Raw genomic sequence first — 24,716 nt, 5'->3', positions numbered from 1 at the left:
AAAGTTTTAAATTCCAACCTTTCTCCGGTTGATATCCTCCGCTTCTACTGGGAGTAGAGAGTCGTCAATGTAGTCGAAAATGTAGGGTTTTGAGAGGATTTTTTTGGTGCCAGACCCAGGCCTGTATCTCTAACCGTTAAGAGATATCGAAGGTTAAAATTTTCCATCCTTTCTCCGTTGATATCTCCGCTTCTACTGGGAGTGCGTCGCGCACGGCTGCTGCTGATGGAATGAGGTTCGAATACATGAGTGTTGCGCAGTATTATAATTACCGCAAGGGCAAAAAGTGTCGTCGCTCGCGAGCCAATTAACACAATTGGCGCGATGAAAACATTGCGGGCCTCGGCGGTGGTTTTGAAGCAAGGAGAACTTGCCTTTGAGCGTCTCTTGTTTTCTCGGAAGGTTCGGAACGAACAAGGGAGAAGCGAGGAGACCCTTTTTAACTCTACTCACATTGTGATGCCCACTCTTTTATTTATTACTTAAAATAAAGAAAATTACTCTGTCGAAGCATTGGACAATTGTTCGCTTTATGTTAATTAAAGAGAATGCATACGATTAGAAAATGTTGTTAGCAACTAATTTGTATAGTGAGTGTAAGGTATTGCTGACGCCGTTTTTCAGGAATAATTTAAAGGCATTGGTAGCGTTAAAAGAATGGCATTCATCCTATGCGAATTAGTCTCGCCTCTTATTAAATATTAGTCCTGTTAAAGTGTCGTATTTAAAAGATTGTTTTCGCATCATGAAATTTTTGTGAATTCTGCTTCTCAGATGGATCGCGGGTGAAATACTTTTTATGCGACGCGAGAATAGAACGTTTGAAAATCTTGTATGCCTCTGAATCCAAAAACGATTAGGATAAGAAGTGAATATTTTTTCAATACGAAAGTTCGCATTTTTAAAAGTATCGATTGCGAATTGAATAACCAAGCGCTATTTGAAACGAATTGAATTCCTTGTTTAATGCCGGAAGCACTTAACTTACTTGCCAATTCTCGCATTTAAGCGCCGTGAAATTTAATGGGAACTAATATTTACTTTTTATTTTCCCTTTTTCGGATCAGAAAGCAGAATTTCAGACGTATTTCAATAAGTGTCAATACTTTTAATATGTTTTCAGTTCGACATTTATACAGGGAGATTATCACGCTGCGGACAATAACTCTTCTACTTTTCATTTAATATTTCAATTGATTGATAAATAACATTTTAATTGCATTCGCTTTGGCTTTTTTATTCGAAAATTAAGAAAATATATACCGAGGGTGAGATTTTACCAATGATAACATTAACCGTGATTTTCTTTGATGCCTTTTTTTAACAAGTTCAATATTTTCGTCGACTCGCGGAGGTATATTATAATTCGGAAGTCTCGTTCACGTTAATTCGTGGAATAACACGTGCCTCCTCCGAGCGGATCGAATTCACGACGGCCACTGACAGTGCGCGACGACAAGTCGGAGCGACGGGGATGCTGAATTAAAAAACAAGACGAGTGAAACGGGACACGAGAAAACGATTACATCATTGCGTTCTTCCTACATTTGTCAAATTGTTTATTAATAGAAGAGACTTTTGATACGGCAATATATTATTCGAAGATTTAACATTTAATATGTTACTTTTTTATTTTTTCTTGCTCCTCCCCCCTCTCCCCTGCTCTTGTTTTAAGACCACCGGGCATATTGTCATAGAGATGGCCAACTGTCATTTGCAGCACGGACATTAAATTCGCCTGAAAGTGGATGTCAGCCATGGTCTTCCACCATATGCAGATTTTACCACCGAGACCTGAAAGTGAATGTACTATCGTAGTTCCCCTCTCAAAATGGATGCAGATGGCGTCCTTTCCCAGTGCGGAAAGTCGGTGTCGCAGAAAATGTCGTATTGGCCGCTCTTCAGGTTACTCTCTGGTTATTAACATAAGGGAATCAAACATCTGCGCATGCGTGAATTAGAGCCCCAAGAAGAGGGAGTATATAAGTAATATGGCCCACCCAATTAGTAGAAATGTGTTTTGATTCAACCAATCAGACGTGAATGTCGGACACCAGAACAGTACTTATTCGGGGCCATGTACTGAGTCGGAGTTAGCAGTCTAGTTATATTATAGAAGTCTGTGGTCAAAAGCCATCACCGTATCTACCAAGACACTATCCCCACTATATACAGAGGAGGAACTAGAGCGGCCAACACGGTGTTTCGACGACACCGACTTTCCGCACTGGGAAAGGGCGCCATCTGCATCCATTTTGAGAGGGGAACTATGATGCTACATCCACTTTCAGGTTTCGGCGGTAAAACCTGTATGTGATGGCAGTCCGTGCTACATCCATTTTTAGGCGGTTTATGTCCGTGCTACAACCATAATAGCGTACTTGACAAGCACGGTCTCGCACATTGTTACGCGTTTATAACATGAATTAACATGTTAACATGTGCGAAAAAAAAAGAATTGACATTGTGTATGATTAATATCATGAAATCATACGAAGTGTCGATAATTAGCTGCCAACCCGAAGTGTAGGGAAATTGGGTTGAGACAAACAAAAAGTCCCATACATTTTGCGAGATTCGCAATAATTATCATTTATTAATGACAGAAATCTGACGAGTAAAAGCGCGCCGACATAGATGGATTCGAAAAGCGTTGCAGCTGCTCGGGGCAGCGATCATTGAATCTTTTCCCTAGCGTGAACTTAGTGAAGAGTGAAATGTGAATTTTTGTCTGAATTAGTGAAAAATAAAAATTTCATAGGAATTTGTGAAAATTGAAACATTTCACACAACAATTTAGTCGATTCAAACATGGCGGTTGCGATCTAGATAATTCTAATGATATCAAACAAATCAAAATTGATCAAAATTAATAATGCTCCGTGTTGTCCATAAGCATATTACGTACTGCGCTTGTATTGGCGCCTTTTTTTTATCTTTTTTGTTTATAAAAAGTAAGTTTTATTTAATATTAAATATTCGTACGTTTCACGTTAAACGTGATTGACTTTGAGTACTCCCATGCCCACGGTGTTATTCATAGCGACGCATTCATACTTTCCCTGACTGTTACATCGGGATTCATTAATCTGCAAGGCATCGAAACATTAAAATGTTGATATCTCTCGACAGCGTTCACTCTCAGGATTTTCTCTGTCCAAAGAAGATCAATGATTGCGATGAGCAGATCTCGATGTATGTCTATCAATAGAGAACACTTTTGAATTCGGCCGCTATATAATTCTTGGACAAACGTAAATAAGTATTGTTGAAGTTTGAAGCAGTTTCTCACAGGACATGCTTTGAAAACATGAGTGTTTTATTTTCAAGCTTAACGGACGACGCACAAATACAACACTGATCGGCAAGATTGGGGAGTAACCTGCTTTCCCGATTGTTTGGTTTCGTTACGCTTATATTGACTCCGGATTGCCGGAAAGGTCATTGCGCCTCGGGCCGATAACGACGCGCATACCGCGGACGGCGAGTCACGGAGTGTCGGGTAGTCGTATCGGCGTTTCTTTGTCCCCGATCTTTACTATGCGCGAGTGTTAGAGCACTAGAGTTCAGTGTCGTCGCCAGTGCTACGATGGAGTTATCCAGGGGTGCTGCGACGGAGTAGAACCGATGGGACGTTGAGATCGAAGAAGTCAGGATGGATGAGAGGACTTGGAAGCGCGCCGAGGACGTGGACACGATACATCATGTATGGTATCGATGTACCTCGAGTCATTATTATTACGTAGGATTTTTTTCTGATTTAACGTTACTTTTACTCGAAGTTAAGGAATTATCCGAGTCGAAATTTAGGTCACGCATTCATAGTTTATCATCTGAAAAAATGATAAATAAGCTTTGAGATCTGTTACTTTCGTTAACCTTAATTTCAAACATAACATTAGTTCTACTTTTCTTTTCTCATAAAATATTGAATGTCTTTCAAGCCAAGGTTGCTGAGGCAAGCTAAGGTTTTATGAATACAAATTTTTCAATTATGTCTCAATAAAAAGTTGCACATAATTTAGAAACTATGAATAATGATCTTAGAATCTGATATTTATATTTACAAGTGTGATTTTTATGCGTCTAATAATACTCAGATTGCTGTTTTCGTTTAGGAATCTGCGTAGAATGTCTGTTTCTCATTCTTGTTTATCTTTCTTATTGTACCGAATCTGAATTAAAATCTCTATTAGTGAAACAGCATTATTAGACATAACCGTTGTCTTTGCCTTTGCAGCTTCAGCTCTTTTGAGAGCTACAATTCTCATCATTCTCATTAGAAAAAAGAAAAAAAAAGAGAAGAAAAAAGGAAAAAAGAACTTTAGAATGATTGAGAATAAAAAGTGTTTTTCATTTCCCCATTTCCTTTTAATTCTTATTATGCTTATTTTAATCCTTATATATTTATCTCACGCGCAGTTCAAACAAAGGCAGTTCTATTTACGTTTTTATCTTTGTTCTCTTTCTTGCGCTGTTAAGCGAATATATATCAACATCAACAAAAATTGCTCATTTTAAATTAAGAATATAAGGATTTAAGTATATATACATTATCGAGATAAACGAGTATTAAATAACTGCGGAATACGTCACTGTTGAAAACTCATCATGGGCGAGACTGCGAGAGTAGCCAGATGTAACGTTCAGGTAGGACAAAGCTTGTTCTATTGCGCATCTAGATATTCTGCATTGATTTTTCAAATTGGATGCAATTTGCAGGATCAATGTAGAATTAATATTATCGACTCGGAAAGACTTTTTTTTTATCAAATCCTAACTTGTAGAAAAAATTATCGATTGAATGTCGGCAAGAAAAAAACGGAGATACTTTTGTTAGATATTTGACAAAACGCCGGATCGGTATTTATCCAACGCTTTAAAAATAACACGGAGGATGTTTTAGTTGAATGAATAAATTTTCGTTACTTTCCGCTTGCGCTTTTCGATCGTTAGAGGCGATTCAGAGACGAAGAGAGAGGGAGAGCGAGAAAAGAGAGAGAAACGTCTTGCCAGGATTTTCTGCAAGACCGGTTCATTTTGACAGATTCAGTATTAAAATATTAGACGTAGAAAAAAAGAATGAAAGAAAATTTTTTATATAGTTAGTACAGAAAGTCCGACGTTACTTTTTGTCAAATAGAGATAAGTACCAAATTTTCTACAAGTTAGGACTAGGATAGAGAAAACGTCAAATCTTTTGCGACAATGGAATTAAACAGCAATATAAATTATGATTTACGATATTAATCGATATTCGATTTCCGGTACTGATTTACTTCCTCATTTCTCTATAAGAGAAGAAAAAATTAATAAGAATCGTTCGTTTATATATCCGAGTTAATTTGTTGAATAAATTAGAAGGGTAAGTACCTGAAAAAATGAGAACGAATTGTCATTGCACTTGGACAATCTTCTGACACTGATTTCTAGTATTGATCGATATTCGATTTTCGGTACTGATTTACTTTCTCATTTCTCTACAAGAAAAAAATTGATATGACTCATTCATTTATCCGCGTTTGATGAATAAATAAAATATTGATTGGTCTTCAATTTTCGGTACTGATTTATTCTCTCATTTCTTTCAAAGACAAGAAAAATTGATACGAATCAGTCGTTTATTCGAGTTAATTTGTTGAGTAAATTAGAGGGATAAATACCTGAAAAATGAGAACAAATTGTCATTGTACTTGGACAATTCTCTGACTCTGATTTACGGTATTGATCGATATTCGATTTTCGGTACTGATTTACTCTTTCATTTCTCTATATGAAAAAAAAATTCATATGAATCGTTCATTTATCCGCATTAATTTGACGAATAAATTAAATATTGATCGGCCTTCAATTTTCGATACTGACTGATTCTCTAATTTCTTTATAAGAAAATAAAAATTGATACGAATCGTTCTTTTATCCGATTTAATTTGTTGAGTAAATTAGTGGGGTAAGTACCTGCAAGATGAAAACAATTTGTCATTGCACTTAGACAGTTTTCTAACGCTGATTTATAGTATTGATCAATATTCGGTTTTCGATACTGATTTAGTCTTTGATTTCTCTATAAAAGAAAAAAAGATTGATACAAATTGTTCATTTATCCGCGTTAATTTGATGAAAAAATTAGATAGTGAACAGTCTTCGATTTTCGGTACTGATTTATTTTCTCATTGTTTTATACGACAAAAAAATTGATACGAATCGTTCGTTTATCCGAGTTAATTTGTTGAATAAGATTAGAGGGATAAGTACCTGAAAAATGAAAACAAATTGTCATTGCACTTGGACAATTTTTTGACACTGATTTATGGTATTAATCGATATTCGATTTTTGGTACTGATTTACTCTTTCATTTCTCAATAAGAAAAAAAATTCATACGAATCGTTCATTTATCCGCGTTAATTTGATGAATAAATTATATATTGGTCGGTCTTCAATTTTCGGTACTGACTGATTTTCTAATTTCTTTATAAGAGAATAAAAATTGATACGAATCGTTCTTTTATCTGATTTAATTTGTTGAGTAAATTAGTGGGGTAAGTACCTGCAAGATGAAAAAAATTGTCATTGCACTTGGACAATTTTCTTGATATTGATTTATGGTATTGATCAATCTTCGGTTTTCGGTACTGATTTATTTTCTCATTTTTTATAAGACAAAAAAAATTGATACGAATCGTTCGTTTATCCGAGTTAATTTGTTGAATAAGAATAGAGGGGTAAGTACCAGAAAAATAAGAACAAATTGTCATTGCACGTGGGCAATTTTTTAATACTGATTTATGGTATTAATCGATATTCGATTTTCGATACTGATTTACTCTTTCATTTATCTATAAGAAAACAGAAAATTAATACGAATCGTTCATTTATTCGTGTTAATTTGGTGAAAAAATTAGGTATTGATCGGTCTTCGGTTTTCGGTACTGATTTATTCTGTCATTTCTTTATAAGAAAAGATAAATTGATACGGATCGTTCGTTTAACCGAGTTAATTTGTTGAGTAAATTAGAGTGGTAAGTACCTGAAAAATGAGAACAAATTGTCATTGCACTTGGACAATTTTCTGACACTGATTTATGGTATTAATCGATATTCGGTTTTCGGTATTGATTTATTTTCTCATTTTCTTAAAAGACAAAAAAAATTGATACGAATCATTCGTTTATCCAAGTTAATTTGTTGAATAAGATTAGAGGGGTAAGTACCTGAAAAATGAGAACAAATTGTCATTGCACTTGGACAATTTTTTGACACTGATTTATGGTATTAATCGAGATTCGATTGTCGGTACTGATTTACTCTTCCATTTCTCTATAAGAAAAAAAATTCATACGAATCGTTCATTTATTCGCGTTAATTTGATGAGTAAATTATATATTGGTCGGTTTTCAATTTTCGATACTGACTGATTCTCTAATTTCTTTATAAGAGAATAAAAATTGATACGAGTCTTTCTTTTATCCGACTTAATTTGTGAGTAAATTAGTGGGTTAAGTACCTACAAGATGAAAACAACTTGTCATTGCACTTGCATAATTTTCTAACGCTGATTTATAGTAATAATCAATTTCCGTTTTTCAGTACTGATTTAGTCTTTAATTTCTCTATAAAAGAAAAAAGATTGATACAAATCGTTTATCCACGTTAATTTGATGAATAAATTCGGTATTGATCGGTATTCGATTTTCGGTACTGTTTTCTCCTTTCATTTTTCTATAAGAAAAGAAAAAATTCAGACGAATTGTTCATTTATCTGCGTTAATTTGATGAAAAAATTAGATATTGAACGGTCTTCGATTGTCGGTACTGATTTATTTTCTCATTTTTTTATAAGACAAGAAAAATTGATACGAATCGTTCATTTATCCGCGTTAATTTGATGAATAAATTTAATATTAATCGTGCACGATGGAGGGGGGAGAGGGAGAGGGAGAGGGATTTGGATAGGTGGTAGAAAGGCTGCTAGGAGAGGGGGGAGGGAGAGGGAGGTTGAGAGGGGAGTAAGAGTGGAGGGGGCGAGAGGGAGGAGGAGGAGGAATAAAAGGATGAAAGAGAGAGCGAGAGAGAGAGTGTGAAGGAACGGAATGAATGGAGGAAAGCGAAAATCGGCGGTAGGAATTAAGAATTATAGGAGTAACAGCGGCATAGTAATATAGATATATACATATGTATAAGAATAAATGATAAGCGAACAATTAATTATAAGAGATAAACGAGAGAATAGATGTAAGATATTTTGTAAAATAGATTTAAGGAGGGGCGGAGGATGGGAGTGTGTGTGTGTGTGTGTGTGCGCGAAGGGGAAGGGGCGAGCGTAATAGGAAGTAAGGAGGAGAGCTTATATTGGAATTTGTAACCCCGCCAGTGGAATCAATAAAGTATACATACAATTAAATATTGATCGGTCTTCAATTTTCGGTACCGATTTATTCTTTCATTTCTTTATAAGAGAAGAAAAATTGATACGAATCATTCGTTTATTCAAGTTAATTTGTTGAATAAATTAGAGTAAATACTTAAAAAATAAGAACAAATTGTAATTGCACGTGGACAATTTTCTGACGTTGATTTACGGCATTGATCGATATTCGATTTTCGGTACTGATTTACTCTTTCATTTCTCTATAAGAAGAGATAAATTGATACGAATCGGTCGTTTATCTGAGTTAATTTGTTGAATAAGATTACAGGGGTATGTATCTGGTAGAGATGTGCGAACTATTCGAATTCGAATCGTATCGAATCGAATTACATTAGATTCGATTCGAATCCGAACCCCTATGATTCGAATAGGAATCAAATATATTATCGTTTGTGTGCATCAGCTACAAAACAAGCCAAAACTGGGCCTGTATGTTTGAACCCTTAACTTGTAATTAACTTAACTTATAATTAATAACTTAAATATAAATTACTTTAAATATTTAAATATATATTTTACTTTAAGATGATATTACAATATCAATATTCCCTTCCATATTAAAATCTTTCATCATTATTTACATGTTTAATAGTCATGTTAAATTTTTTAACGATTCGATTCGAATTCGAATTTAAAAAACGAGATTCGATTCGATTCGACATAAAAATTCTTGATTCGCACATCTCTAGTATCTGGAAAATAAGAACAAATTGTCATTGCACGTGTGCAATTTTTTGACACTGATTTATGGTATTAATCGATATTCGATTTTCGGTACTGATTTAGTCTTTCATTTTTCTATAAGAAAACAGAAAATTAATACGAATCATCCATTAATCCGCGTTAATTTGATGAATAAATTAGGTATTGATCGCAGAAGTCTTTCATTCTTTATCAGTTCACGCTAGGGAAAAGATTCATAATCGCTGCCCCGAGCAGCTGCAACGCTTTTCGAATCATCTATGTCGGCGCGCTTTTACTCGTCAGATTTCTGTCATTAATAACTCGATAATTATTGCGAATCTCGCAAAATGATATGGGACTTTTTTGTTTGTCTCAACCCAATTTACCCTCACACTTCGGGTTGGCAGCTAATTATCGGACACTTCGTATGATCTTCATGATATTAATCATACACAATGTCAATTCTTTTTTTTTCGCACATGTTAACATGTTAATTCATGTTATAAACGCGTAACAATGTGCGAGACCGTGCTTGTCAAGTACGCTATTATGGTTGTAGCACGGACATAAACCGCCTAAAAATGGATGTAGCACGGACTGCCACCACATACAGGTTTTACCGCCGAAACCTGAAAGTGGATGTAGCATCATAGTTCCCCTCTCAAAATGGATGCAGATGGCGCCCTTTCCCAGTGCGGTGTCATCGAAAACACCGTGTTGGCCGCTCTCACGTTCCTCTCTGCTATATATAATAGTAGGCGGCGATTCAAAACTCTCTCTCCCGTGCGCTGAGCTTACCTAGTTATGAACAGAGTCAAAATTGGAGCATTCCTGCCTCATGTAAAACCGCGCGGATTCGTCCGATTTAACGATCCGACGATAGTCTTGTTCGCCTCCGTAGCGGTTGAATATGATTCCTATAACTACGCATATTTTTGATCTTGGGGACCGCGTACGCGTTGTCCCTGTTTCTCTTTTATTTCCAAAATCGTTGTAATTGGCGTAGGAGAAGGAATGTAATAACTCTGCTCAGAGTTATATATTGAATGAATGAACGATCCGACGATTATAAGGCCCTTAGTAAGGCCCGATTGACTCTTTCTTTAATTCGTTGTCTCTGTGAGAAGCCGTATTATCGAAACTTGTTCTTTAGCGATTCCAAGACGATATACGCGTTGTTTTTGCCCATACCGTTTCTACTTATGAAAGTGCGTGTCATCGAGATACTGTTAATATTTTCGTGCTGAATATATTGAGACAGAAATATAGAAATTGTGTTGTGTATTAATCAAGACTGATTTATTGAATCCTGGCGGGAAGAACCACGTACTTAACAAATATAATTCGTTACTCTTCCATAATTAGTCACTGATCTCTTGCTACCGGTAAATCGCAAGGTCATTCCTTACAATTGGTTTGTTGTTTGTAGCTGCACTGTTGAACTGGTGCAATAAGTTAAAGTGAGACAAATATAGGTTTGCTCACTCTAGCTTATTGCACCTTCTCAGTAGTGCAGCTACAAAGACCAGACCATATATTGCATTATCTTTTTTTAAAGGTACTAAAAACATTAAATCTTATTTTACAGCACTACAGTCCTTCCAGTGAAGTTGCATATTGTTAATATTTTTAGTACCTTTAAAAAAAGATAATGCAATATAATAATAATAAAATATAATAAAATTATACATAATTCTCCTTTTTATTTACTATATTTATTCCTAAACTTCAGATAATTAAGCTGACAATAAATTAATCTTAAATATAATACCCAAATATTCATTAAACAATCAATCTTTATTATCAATTGCTTAAATACTTGTTTTCCCATATATTTAGAGTCATCTCCTAATACCTAACAATCATATCTAATCATATCTAATAATAGACAAAAAAATACTTAAAAATTCTTAATTGTATATGTTATAAAAAGATAGATACATATCAATGAAAAAATGCTTGCATCATACATATATTTTTATTAGTCAACTCAATTCATTTGTCATATAAAGTTGATAAATAGTTTTACTGATGACATGTCCAAGTTGCCGTTTTTTATCACCTACTTGAATGCTTGCTAATAATTGTTCTCCATTTTCATCACAACTTTGCAAAGATGCAATTAAAACTTCCGGTGTAGCATAATGTTTAACAATCGCCATGACTTTATCTACAGACATACCTTTTAATTGTAATAATTGGCGGATAAACATTTCACTTACTTTGAATGTCTGAAAAAAATATGTCGTTAAGTCATGCTATATTCTAAATACATAATAATGAAAATATGTTTAATACATACTCTTTGTTTAGAAGATGATTTATTAAATTCCTTGAATTCCATAAGATTTATTGTGCCATTTATATAATTTGTCTGGATAAGCTGTTCTTTCTTACATCCAAAGAGTCTTTTATCCTAAAAAAAATTAGTTTTCAATGTTATAAAAAATAATATACAATTATATATAGTAACATATAATATTCCTTACATACATACCTTGTAGATTTTAATCAAAGTTTTGGTTACATATGACAAATATAATATAGAATCTTTATGATTCCTTGTATATTTTACTGTAAAATTATCTTGTACTAAACAATTCACAGAAGCTTGCAATAATGATTGAAGTGGTATAGAAAATCGGGTACTTTTATCTACATTTTCTACTATATACATAAGATTTTCAATACCAGACTGTTTTAATCGGAACTAAATCACAAAATAAAAATAATATAAAAAATGATAATAAGTGATAATAAAACATTTGGAATAAAAAATATATAAAAAGATAAAATTATATTTATCAAATACCTTCTGCTCATGAAACCTGCCATCTGTGATACTTGCACTTAAATCATCTATTCGCTTTCTTTCAACTATATAAGGTATAACCAATTCATCATTAGTTTTTTTACATTTGGCAATCCATGCAAAGTCACCAACTTTCAAACGACGTACTTCAAACGACACACCAAGTTGTGTCAACTCAACAAGTGTAGCGTCATATTGAAATTTTGTTTTTCCACTGAAACATACTCTACGTAAGATAAATGTTATAGCGCTTGAACATGTCCCAATGATTGAATTATTAATAATATATTTTCGTTTATTAAGATACTTATCAATAAATGGAACAAAATGATAAACTAAAAAGAATGTTTAATATTTTTTATGGAAGTAAATTATAAAAATATATAATTTGACTGTAAATCATTAAAAAATTGTTTATTTTGGGTATAATAAAAATAGTCACATTTTCACTTAGTTTCTTACTATATTGAACAAGATATGATATTTACATTTTCAATATATTTTTGAAAATTCTAATCATATTTACTTACATTATAAATACACAATGCTTTTTATAGTTTTAAACAATCAAATAATACATTTAAAAATATCATTTTACCTAAAAATTTCTTTTTAAATATAAATAAATTAATATGCAATCATTGGTACAGTCAAAATTATAATGACTCACTGATTAAACACATGTTCAGTTATCAGTATACATGTCACTTATATTCATGTCCCATTGATTAAACAAATACTTTTGATAGATCGTTAATAATTCAAGTCTATAAGAGAGAATTTTTATTTTTTAACTGGAAAAGTTTTTAAATTTAAATTTAATATTTTTTTTTGGTATATAATAACAAATTACAAATTAAGTAACACCATGGAGATAAAGTATTAATCTAAAACATAACCTTTTAATATAACATTTTATTTGTTTTATTGTCAACTTTAGTTTACTATGTGGAAGGAAAAAAGAAAAAGAACTATTCACAAACTACGCTTAACATTGATGTAGAGACAATTAGAAAAGGAATGAGCATATATGAAGTGACATAGAATTTAGAATATCTAAAACAAAATTAAATTTCTTTGGAAGATTCAATGGGTCCAGTTACTTATTTAAGTAAAGAAGAAAAAAGTGCAATTGTGGATAATATATATTGGGCAAGAGTGGATAATATATCTTGGGCAACAAGGCTCTCTAGTAACCAAAAATCAGTGCTTGATACTGTTCATATTCTTATAATAGATTCAAAGAGACAAATACCTTTTAAAGACTAAAAGCCTGGTCATCCTGGCCTTGATATGAAGGATTTATACCAATTTATTTTATTTTTTTATTTTCTTTATATTAAAGTTATTAATATAATTGTATATTCAATTATTGGGTCTGTACTATTCAGTAGGACATGACTAGTTTCTCTGTTCAATTACTAGTACAAATGACATTACCTAATATTTCATTAAAATTACAGTATACAACTATCGATTATTTCATTTCTTATTATTTTTCGATAGCTGATAAATATAGTTTTATATAAACATTAATCTTTTTAGTAATACTATTAGTTACTTATTAATAAAAATATAAAATTGATCGAGCTTTGTTATTAGTTCAATCATTGGGATATTTACTTTAAATAACAATAAAAGATATGAAGATATACAATACTTTGCATTTTATAAGTATAAAATGATTAAATCATGTAAATAATAATTGCCTAAGGAATAATAATGATCACAAAAGATATAAAAAAATTCATAATCTCTCTTTCTAAAAACTCTTTATAGTTGGAATATAAATCAACTATTCACTCACCCACTAGTTTCTTGAGTATCCACCAACAATATAATATCAAAAATATCAGGCTCGAAACAAATCTGTCTATCAGTATGCTTTGATACTATTTCGTTAACATTTACTAACTTTTCTGTGATATTTTTCTTTTTATTACTAGCTTGTTTAATAATTATTGCTTTTTCCTGTGTTTCACTAGTTATCTGATTTTCCTCCGTTGATGTCTTTTTCGTATAATTTTCATCATTACTGACTACAGCAATGCAATTAACCGCGTTATTGGATTCTTGTTTTCTGTACTCTTCTAACTTCCTATCCAGCATCGAGCATAACTTTGTGCCGAAATGTTGCAAAATTATACAATCTCTGCCAGACTCCAACGGTAACGGATATCTCTTTAATGAATCCAATGCCTTCGCAAAATGTTTCCACAAGTCGGATTTTCGATGTATTGCTTCGTTCTTCCATTCTTCTAACCAAGTCTCAAACAATCGATTAGGCTTGTCTCGTACTATTTTAATTCTTTTCATATTGACACGTCAGTCCAGTGTTAACTAAGTCGCGAATACTTTCACGAATACATCAAACATGTGATAAACCCAAGAACGAGATAGTACCAGTATTAAAGAAATCAAGTAAAAAATATGGACGATTTTTCATTAAAATAATTTGTTACTTACGTGTGTATCATCTCACATTCTTTATTAATTTTCTAAACAAATTTATAAATTTAGACCAACTAAACATTCATTTTCTACTCAACAAAACTTATAAGTTATAGTAACATAACCTTACATTCGAAAATTGTACGTGTATGGGTTAGGTAACTGGTTTTTAATCGTTAAATCATCAATTAAAAAAATATGATTGAGCCAAATCAAGAGAATAACCAAGGTGGGTTACGTGTGGATGGTAGGCGGGCGTTAGAATTACGGCAAATTCGCATACGAATGGGAGTATTTGGACAAGCCGATGGCAGCGCATATATAGAACATGGCAATACAAAAGTTTTAGCAGCAGTGTATGGTCCTCATCAGGTACAAATTACATTTAAATATCATTTTGCGAACATTCGAACAATTTATTAATTGTTTGACGTTCAGTCATGTAATTCAAGTCAAATAGTGATTTTCAGTATGACTTTCAGTTGTGAAAAACTACAGACTACTAAGTAACCGATAGTATACATTTATTTATAGTTGAAAATTATAACAATGTAACAAAGCAATTGTTATAACAAAGCAATTTTTTTATCTTATACTTTCTTAACACATGTTTATTTCTCTATATTACTGTATACTGTATGTGAAGACTTGTAATTATGTTCTTCATATTAAATATCTCATATTTGTCTTCAACTATACTATAACTACTTATATATTCTATATGCTTCTAATATTTGATCTAGCCAAGGAACAATATAGCAAAAAACACTACAAAAGCTATTGTAAATTGCCAATACAGCATGGCTGTATTCAGTTTTACCTCTGGCGAAAGGAAGCGAAGACCAAGAGGAGATTGGAAATCACAAGAAAGATCAATTCAATTGCGCCATGCAATGGAAGCTATAATACATTTAGAATTGTATCCACGTTCTCAGATTGATATCTTTGTAGAGATTTTACAAGTCGACGGTAGTGATTATTGCGCATCTGTAAACGCAGCAACGCTCGCATTGATCGACGCTGGAATCCCGATTAAGGTAGTTATGGAAACACTTTTACATAATTAAAAGTAAAGTTTTATGAATAATTAAAAGTAAAAACTCTCTAAGTAACTCAAGATATTTATCTGATTACAGAATTACGCTGTAGGCTGTACTGTGGCTCTTATAAATACACCATCAACAGATGAACAAGACAAAACATTAGCAGGAGGAGTATTGGATGCAAACTTTGTAGAGGAATACTCACCAGGAGTTACTTTATCTGTCGTCGCATTACCTGGAACAAGTGAAGTTGAGTCAAATGAGAACGGTTTAATTGTGGTAGCACATGGGACAGGGCAAAGATTACACTTATCACATTTAGAAGCACTCAAACAACGAGCATTACAAGGTTGTAAGGATATAAGAACTATAATGGACCAATCCGTAAGACAACATTTAACTGCAAATATACTTCCTTCTTTTCTGCAGAATTCATTTTAGTAAGAGAAATATGACAAATGTGAAAAATATATTTCACAATTTTATAGATAATCATATACAATGTAACATGTTTAACTATACAAGATATTAATAGAAAATAATTTTTCTCTTACAAAGCTCGCAATCGTTTCAAACATTTATATTTCTTTGTAAATTATTTTTTCCTCTCTCCTTCCAGTAAAAAAAACCAATTTGTTTCTATTTGTCGAAAAAAATCCATCTTATCTAAATATATCTAATATCTAAATATTATCTCCTGCATTTCTCTAAAGGTCAGATTTTTGCTCCAGGGTATCTTTCCATGATCATTCCAACACCCTGTTAAATAAAAAAAGATATTAACATTACAAAATGAAAGAAAATGTTTAAATTCAAAAAAACTGATGATTTGATACTAGAATCAAAACTTGATAACTTTCACATTCTAACTAGTATATTTCTAAATTTTATTTTACCTGTCCACCGGCAGCACAGGCCGAAATAAGACCGAATTGCTGATCTTCCTTTATGAGTCGATTAGCAGTATGCGTTGCCAATCGTACTCCAGTAGCGGCGAATGGATGACCAAGTGACAAAGATCCACCCCATGTGTTCCACTTGTTCAGCTCGGGTATACCGATCTTTTCGCTCTTCTTGAGGAATTGTTGTGCAAACAAATCTGAATCTAATGCTTTCAGATTAGCGCAGATTTGTGCGGCGAATGCTTCGTGTACCTCCCACACTCCTATATCCTTCATGCTTAATTTTGCTTTGTTCAGTACCTAGCAGTGCAATTTATTTCTATACAAATCTCAATATGTACTATTTAGGTCAATTTGCGAATAATAAAAGTTCACGTGTTAACTCAGCCAGTAGTATATTAACTTATGAAAACTATGTACCTTTGGTATTGCGTACGCTGGACCAAGAAGTAACTGATCGACCGGATCTTGAGACACATAGGTAAAATTTCGTAAATACGCTTTAGGTGTCAATCCAAGTTGAAGAGCCTTTTCCTCGGTCATTATCAACGCCGCAGAGGCGCCGTCGGTCAAAAAAGACGCATTAGCCGCAGTAACTGTACCATATGGTTTCACAAAGGCTGGTTTCAATTTCGCCATTTGCTCCTCCGTAGATACACGAATACCGTTATCTTTGTCCACAACTTGATCGACACCTTGCACTGCAAAACCGCAAAGCGAGCAAATGTATCATTTAAAAATAAACAAATAAATCAATAAAATAAATATCAAAAAACACTTAAAGGGACATTTTAAAGGTATTTGAAAAGTTGAAAAAACCTTTAAAAGGTATCACATCCGACAGATTTCCCTGTTGCTGAGCTTGTGCGGCTAAAGTATGAGAACGTAATGCATATTCGTCCTGTTCCTTACGCGTCACGCCGAAAGCCGCTGCTAACCGATCTCCACAATGTCCCATAGTTTCACCAGTTGAAAATTCTGCTACAGCTGGCAGCTACACAAAATTATGAATGAATTTAAAGAATACATAAGAGTCTTTATACATGAAAAATTCAATCTCATTTTTAAATTAAAAATTATATACTTATTACATATAAAAATACATATATATAAAATAAATAAAGATTATGATATTTCCTACATTCATCTCAAAGCTCCATTTTATAATTAAAAGTTGACTGTATCTCAAAATATGTATGAGAGTCTTAAGGTCAATGTTTATCAAACTTTTTTCATTTCGATTGTTTTTAAGTGTAAAATAAACTTGCAAAATTTGTAATAGAATTTTGAACTTATTCTTTCTGTTTGATGTTACTTTTCTCGAGAAGAAGAAACAACTTACATCAGGTATGAAATGAGCCGGTCTAATACTAGCCAAAAGAGTAAATTTGTTCATCAACGTTTTTGCCTTGTTGGCTTGCAGCATCAAAGATCTCATGCGTCGACTGTGCCTAATTGGGATATCCGACATAAACTCGACTCCTCCTGCCACAATGGCATCATAAACACCACAGGCGATTAAGCCCATAGCAGTAGTGATAGCTTGATTACTACTAATACAAGCCATTGTTACTGTATGTGCAGGAGTATGTTCACTATATCCTGCAGCTAGAGCAGCTTCTCTTCCAATATTAGAAGTCCGTACTTCTTGCATTACTGTACCATATACAATATAATCTACAATCTCCTTGGGAAAGTTGATTTTCTTTTGCAAGCTCCTATAACAAGAAATAAAACAAAAAATTGTTTATATAAATAGAGAAAAATATTTATTAGAAAAATAAAATTATATGAGTATATTTTTATAAAATCTTTATTTTCATGATTGTCATCTCTTAGTAATTTGTAATCAAATATTATTTGTAATCAAATATTATTTACACTAGTGACTTACACCAACGAGTGCCTTGCAAGATCATATGCTAGGAGATTTTTATATTGCGTTCCAGACTGTAAAAATGGAGTCCGTACTCCATCAACAAATACAATGTTTTTTGGGCCATTATTACTTTTTGTAGAATATGTCTTACTTGCAGAAATACCAGAACAACGAACAAGGATTTCTGTTAAGTAAAAATTATAGATAATAATTCAAAATATAATTGGAGATAATAAAACAAATATATGCAGATGCAAATCATGCTTAATATATTCTAACATATTATTTTCCTTTTTCAAATCCATCTATCATATTCATCATAAATATTATGCAATAATATGTATGATATATATAATATATACATTGTAAAAACATAATATAAATATGATTGTAATTATGTACAGTATATATAATAACAAAAAAAAGAAAGTGTTATAATATAAAAAATTAACATCCATACTGGCTGTTCGTATAGTCTTTGTATAAATAATAATAATAATTTTTGCACAAATAACGCCATTTGTGTAAAATAATTTACGTATCATAAACAAAATTAGAAAACGCGTAATATCCTAGAGGACTTTGTATCACATTAATCTTGTTTATTTCGTTCACTATATATAAAACATTCAATAATCATAAAATAAAGAATTACTCTCCTTACCAAAATTGACGATCTTATGCTTTGCCACCAGGCAATTCCTCAATAAAGGAAACATTTTGAATAAAATATAAATTAGATTATGTTTGCCTGAAGCGCTAAATATTGAAACTTACAATACTAAATTGTGATTAAGAAATGTACGACGTTGAACTTGGACTTTGATTCGTGACAGATCTTAGCAGGGAGTACAGACTCCCCTCTTCAAAAACGAATGCCAGGCGCCACCTGGAGCTATACCCGGACGTTGCTGAACTAAAATGGGTCACGTGATACGGAGTGGGGGTACGCGGTGGTATTCAAACTCCTGCAGCCGCGCACTTTCATATATATACTGTTTTGTGCAAGTGTGAACACAGAAAAAGAAATATTTTTAATAAGTATCTTAATAAGTATTTTTAATAAGTATTTTATAAATAATAAAATAAAGTACAAAACTTTATTTTTATGTTTACTTATACATGCTAATTAATCATTATTTTGCCCAATTAATTAACATGTATGAGTAGACATAAAAATAAAGTTTTGTAAAATATTTCTGAAAAATATTTCTTTTTCTATGTTCACATTTGTACAAGATTATATATATGCATATTGAGTTGTGTAATTTCAAAATTATTAGATAAAATGAAATGATAGAATTTTTATGTCTGTATAATTTTATAAAATAATTGTATAGAAAATACAAAATTATAGATATTAGCGGCATGCAACTATATACAACGACACAACTCAATATGCATATATTAGAAACATAATATAAATATAAAACTACATATTTATTACAACTTTTATTTTGTACTTTTTTATTGCCATGTTTCGCAGGCCATGCTCCGCAGGCAGAGCAGCAGCTCTCATCCTTTTCGAGTCGGAATGCGTTCCGAAGGTTACTATAAAAAGCTCACCAACTATTATGTCCGCAAGTGTATGAGGGCCCTTAACTTCAATGCATTGCGCACAGCGTTGCCAGTCATGACACATTCGTACCATATGTGGCACAATTAAAGGTCAATGGCACACAGGCACAATTTAGTGATTTGGTGATACATTATGCATTTTTTGTGGCACAAAAGAAGAAAAAGTGATACAATTCCATTTTTAAATGAAAGTTTTAAATCTTTGGCTTCTATAACAAACGTATTGCATTCTACAAGCAAGAGTATGTAGATTTAGTATAACCAATAAAGTAGCATTTACATTATCTGGAGTGCGTTCGGAACTTGCACATTACGGATAAAGTAACTAGCATCGGATTAACCAATAAGAATAAAAAGAGCAAATATCTTTTTAACATGATTGGTTAATTCAATTACTCTACATTCAGGGCCGTATTTATAGTCGGATCTTATATTTAAGACCGTCTTGAGTTCAGATATTCTGTAGCCAATGAAATGATCTATGCAGCATCTGAAGATGAACTTAAGACGATCTTAAATATAAGACCGGACTACGAATACGGCCCTCAGAGTAAAGATTCCTCCCCTCTAAAGATACACAAGAAGTATTAGCTTTTAAGATGCAAATATAAGATTAGACAATAAAAACTACTTATTCCTCAGTTCTTATAAAATCTTCAAAATATATTAATTTAGCTCGAATGGCACAAAACGCACTAATGTGGCACACTTTTTGGCACAATCGAACACGGGCTGCGTTCCGATATTCACTGCCAGCACTGAAATTCTATAGTATACGTGACATAAACTATGTATTTTCAGTATTGGCAGTGAATTTCGTAACTCAGCCACGGTTTTGCTGGCGACACTGATTGCGCATGCTTCTCAGTTGGTCTGTATTATCGGTATGACAGATTTCCTAATCTCATGTGTCGTTTTTCAGATTCTTATAATTTTTAATCCGTTTGAGAGCGATATTTTTTTTCTTTCAAAATCGCATTCTACGCACCAAAATAGATAGTTGTACAAAGCTCGGCGAAATTGGTGAGAAGTATTTTAGATAATTACCAAATTATTTTATCACTAAACAACAAACCAACTTAACCTAGACTAAAATACTTAAATATTAACTATTTTAATTTGAGACTTCTCTCTTTCATTGAAGATTACTATTTAATATGCAAATGTTTACAGCACTGTACAAGATTATAGAGTGTAAAATTAACTCATGTATTCACGTTGCATTCATTGCTAATCATTCTTAATCATGGCCTCAAGTAGGAGTACAAAAGAAGTCCTATTATCACTTATAGATGACATCGAGTTAATAGCAAAGTAAGTTATATCTATTATAAATGATTTAAATTGGTCAAAAAGTCAGGAAAAATTTTTGAAGAAAGAACCTATAAACTTTGATGTTTAAATATTATTAAGTTGTACAATGTTACTATATATTTTCAATAAATAGTAAAGATTATGAATTTCATGTATTATTTTATTCTTTCAGAGAAATGATAGAAAATACTATTGCTCAAAAACCAGCAAAGCTCTCAAACATAGAACATGCTCAACTCACTGAACTATTGGTTGCCAAGGATAATGAATTAAAGTCAACATTAAAACGAGCAGCTGAACAAGCCAAGATTAACTTAAAGATGGAAGCTTTAAAAGCTGAAGTAGAAAGGCAAGACCAGGATATCCAGCAACTACAACGGCAGTTAAAGGAAGCAGAACAAATCTTGGCTACAGCAATTTATCAAGCAAAGCAAAAATTACAATCTATTGCTCGTGCCAATAAAAGACCTGTTGCTTCAGAAGAGCTTATTAAATATGCTCATAGGATTAGTGCAACAAATGCCATTTGTGCACCATTATCATGGCAACAAGGAGATCCCAGGAGGCCATATCCTACGGGTACTTTATATACTTTATATTAACATAACTATATCTATTATTTCACTTGAAATATCACATATATATGGAATATATGGAAAAGCTTCCTGTGTATATATCTAAATATAATTAAAATCTTCAAACTTTCTATAGATATCGAGATGAGATTAGGATGTCTAGGCAGACTGAATGATGTACCTTTGAATGGACAGATGCTTGGGTCTCATCCAAGCATACCATCTGACTTGCATAGAGCAGGACATCCTGCTGGGGGTAAAATATTTTTATTATACACTATTCAAATGGACAAAAAAACACGAGATAAAAACTAATGAAACAATAATTGTATTTCTCTCAGGACTCGGCTTGAATTTACAATCTTTTGTTGCCATTTCAGAACCACCTGTTTCACAATCAAACCAATTTGCATGGCATCCATCAGGAGAAATTCATATGTCTGTTGGTGGACAAGGCAGTGTGGCTGTGAATACACACAAGCAAGAGACTGAAGACGTTGAAGTTATGTCTACAGATTCTTCGAGTAGTTCGTCCAGTGATTCTCAATAGATATAAGTTTATTTATATCTATATTTAGAGTTTTCAATAAATATATAAATATCTTTGTATTACAGACTATATAATCTAAGTAATAATAGCTTAGAAATAAAAACATGAAAATTTTACATGTTACAGTCTTGACTCTGCATTTATTGCTATGTAGATGTGCATTCCAAAAGAACTTTTGGTAGAAGATTATGTAAAATAGTAATAGGGTAATACATCTCTGGATTAGCCTATAATAAAAAACAAATGAGATACGAAATGAATAATATAAATTATTAGAAGTATAGGATATATTAATTTATCCATCTAAATACATATTTATTAACATTATACTAACCAATAAAATTTTGTCATCAAACTGTGATTTCTCGAATAGAATATTTTTGTTAGTAAACATTAATCCAAATAGCTTGCAATCTGCCTGGATTCTACTTATGTCTTTGTAAAATAACAGTTCCTGTAATTTTAGTCCTGGGTACGTTAACACTTTGCTGTTATAACCAGAACTCATAATTTGTAGAACATTTCTGAAATATATTTATCTCTTTAATAACTTTAATTAGTTACCTAGATGCAATTTGGTTCTAAATGTTATATATTTTAATTATGCTTCATATGTATGATTATAAGTGATAAACATGAAATATTAAGTACTTCCTGAAGCTCTGTAAATTACAAAAGAATGCACAAGCCAGTATTGGAGGTAGCTGTTTAACTAAATGGTGAACACGTACATAGTTTCTCAGATACCAAGATAATGATATTTGTGTAGCTAATTTAACTGCTGGTGAATTTCTGTTCAAAAACATATTAATCAATATTAACAAGTTTTTAAATGTCTTTTCCATTGCAGTATCAACTTACTTCAGATCCGATGAAAGTGTAAGAGCTCTTTTTAGTGCATCTTGATCTCCAATATGAAGGAGAATGTATAAAGCTTCCATTTCTGATCGACTATTGTTTAATGTCATTTTATCAAAATCTTTATATATACTTGTGTCATCAATTCTATTGTTACTGTCTTGTTCATCATACAGCACAAGTAAATGCTTGATACATTCTAACAAGTGCTTATTATTTATCTTTGCATCAAATTTTGAAATATTTTCCTCACATAGCCTAAAAGGAATGTTAAAAATAAGTTTTATAAATTATCAAAATTTTTTAAAAAGGCTCTTTGTTTTGTTTATACCTTTGTGCTGCATAAACATGAAAACGGGTAATTGGTTCTAGGAGGCGAACATTTGCAGCAGTATCAATTCTTTGGATTACAGCATCTTGGCGTACTGATCTCAATCGATCAAAAATAAAATCATATATGAACACCCAGTTTAAATCTGTTCTTGTGATTATTCTGAAATATTATTAAATATTAACTGCTTTATATAGATATTTTTTTATATTGCATCTCCTAATAGTAATAATATATACCAATATGATAAAAGTTTGTGTAATAGGTATGTGTGAAATATGAAATGAAAGTTACTCTGTAAACAAGTATCGGATGGTAGATAACAATATATGCGGTGGACGTAATGAATCTGGATTTGTCATAACTTGACCAGCAGCAGACCGACTAAAGCACTTTACTACTTTGGCAGGGTCAACCTTGGGTCTTTTCATATGTCTTGTTTTCTCATCAATTTCATATATATGTAATAATCCTTCTATCTCCCTCCTAAATAAAAAAAAAAATACAGTATTTGATAAATCTTACACTTTCTTAGAATTTTGTCTTCTCATATTTTATGATAATATAAAGTATATACAAAGATGAGCAAAATATATATTCCCATTTATAAATTATCTTACTTATATATATATATATAAAAGCAAAAGATAAAGATTATCAAATATCAAAATTTGTGTTACAAACAGAATTTTTATTCATATCTCTCAGTTTTGAATTTCTCAATCCAAATGTTATGTATAGAAAACTTACATCCGTTGCTCTTTTACCGGACACATTGATAAACATGTCCCTAATATCGACTCGGACGTCGTCATTGCACTTTTCGTGTTCGCGCATAAATTTGTACAATATTATAATTTTATTATTATAGACTTATATTGGGGAACATATCGTATGCATTATGAGCGTATGTGTTTACACGAAGTTGAAAGTCGAGGTTTCTTTCTCAAAGAACTTCCTGAATTGGTACACATGATGCATAAGTTAAAGTGAGATAAGAATATTTTGTTTCACTCTAACTTATCATACGAATGTGCATCAAGTTTAGAAGTCTTTCGAAAAAACAGACTATCGGCGAAAGAATCGTTGGCCAATTCCTTCTCGAAGAATTGGTGTATGTGTGTCTGTATGTACAAGTACAATACTCTTTCAGAGCATGAAAGAAATAGATATATGCTTGAGACATAATGGACAGAAGAGGAAAAGAGAACGAGTGCACGATAGTGCAGGGAGTGCAACAAGAGAGGATAAATTACGCGTTGGAGGCGTAATTCCAAGCGTGAAGATATAGATGACGCTCTGATGTATG

At 32.3% G+C, this 24,716-nt stretch overlaps 5 protein-coding genes across 6 annotated transcripts; 2 read left to right on the top strand and 3 right to left on the bottom strand.

Moving 5' to 3' along the window:
• Positions 1–11,078: 11,078 nt before the first annotated feature.
• On the bottom strand, positions 11,079–14,469 carry mus81 (mus81 structure-specific endonuclease subunit). Of its 2 annotated transcripts, XM_011140044.3 has the most exons (6): positions 14,393–14,469; positions 13,734–14,280; positions 11,927–12,140; positions 11,612–11,824; positions 11,417–11,530; positions 11,079–11,345 (listed from the first exon to the last, which is right to left on the bottom strand). In XM_011140044.3, exons 2-6 carry the CDS (start codon positions 14,240–14,242, stop codon positions 11,100–11,102), a joined length of 1,296 nt encoding a protein of 431 aa, XP_011138346.1. In that variant the 5' UTR covers positions 14,243–14,280; positions 14,393–14,469; the 3' UTR covers positions 11,079–11,099. The 2 variants fall into 2 exon arrangements, with proteins under 2 accessions (XP_011138346.1, XP_025160359.1); XM_025304574.1 differs by lacking the exons at positions 11,612–11,824; positions 14,393–14,469 and having other exon boundaries at positions 13,734–14,386.
• A 45-nt stretch (positions 14,470–14,514) lies between these two features.
• Ski6 (exosome complex component Ski6) lies at positions 14,515–15,968 on the top strand. Its single transcript, XM_011140030.3, has 3 exons — positions 14,515–14,749; positions 15,121–15,414; positions 15,514–15,968. The coding sequence occupies exons 1-3, from the start codon at positions 14,576–14,578 to the stop codon at positions 15,859–15,861; spliced, it is 816 nt and encodes a 271-aa protein (XP_011138332.1). The 5' UTR covers positions 14,515–14,575; the 3' UTR covers positions 15,862–15,968.
• Mtpbeta (mitochondrial trifunctional protein beta subunit) lies at positions 15,322–19,053 on the bottom strand. The gene is made up of 8 exons (XM_011140073.3): positions 18,866–19,053; positions 18,217–18,385; positions 17,665–18,040; positions 17,142–17,316; positions 16,743–17,023; positions 16,317–16,622; positions 15,975–16,179; positions 15,322–15,655 (listed from the first exon to the last, which is right to left on the bottom strand). The coding sequence occupies exons 1-7, from the start codon at positions 18,918–18,920 to the stop codon at positions 16,135–16,137; spliced, it is 1,407 nt and encodes a 468-aa protein (XP_011138375.1). The 5' UTR covers positions 18,921–19,053; the 3' UTR covers positions 15,322–15,655; positions 15,975–16,134.
• Positions 19,054–20,641: 1,588 nt separating this feature from the next.
• MED4 (mediator complex subunit 4) lies at positions 20,642–22,329 on the top strand. Its single transcript, XM_011140141.3, has 5 exons — positions 20,642–20,802; positions 20,953–21,093; positions 21,266–21,672; positions 21,805–21,924; positions 22,049–22,329. The coding sequence occupies exons 2-5, from the start codon at positions 21,026–21,028 to the stop codon at positions 22,216–22,218; spliced, it is 765 nt and encodes a 254-aa protein (XP_011138443.1). The 5' UTR covers positions 20,642–20,802; positions 20,953–21,025; the 3' UTR covers positions 22,219–22,329.
• On the bottom strand, positions 21,976–24,518 carry LOC105182582 (germinal-center associated nuclear protein). The gene is made up of 8 exons (XM_011140119.3): positions 24,158–24,518; positions 23,702–23,893; positions 23,408–23,569; positions 23,080–23,334; positions 22,870–23,010; positions 22,553–22,742; positions 22,336–22,445; positions 21,976–22,236 (listed from the first exon to the last, which is right to left on the bottom strand). The coding sequence occupies exons 1-7, from the start codon at positions 24,220–24,222 to the stop codon at positions 22,365–22,367; spliced, it is 1,086 nt and encodes a 361-aa protein (XP_011138421.1). The 5' UTR covers positions 24,223–24,518; the 3' UTR covers positions 21,976–22,236; positions 22,336–22,364.
• Between the last annotated feature and the right edge of the window lie 198 nt (positions 24,519–24,716).

Source organism: Harpegnathos saltator, unplaced genomic scaffold (genome assembly GCF_003227715.2).
Source record: "Harpegnathos saltator strain DR-91 unplaced genomic scaffold, Hsal_v8.6 scaffold627, whole genome shotgun sequence".
Lineage (NCBI taxonomy): Eukaryota > Metazoa > Arthropoda > Insecta > Hymenoptera > Formicidae > Harpegnathos > Harpegnathos saltator.
This window is presented reverse-complemented; position numbering and strand designations above follow the sequence as displayed.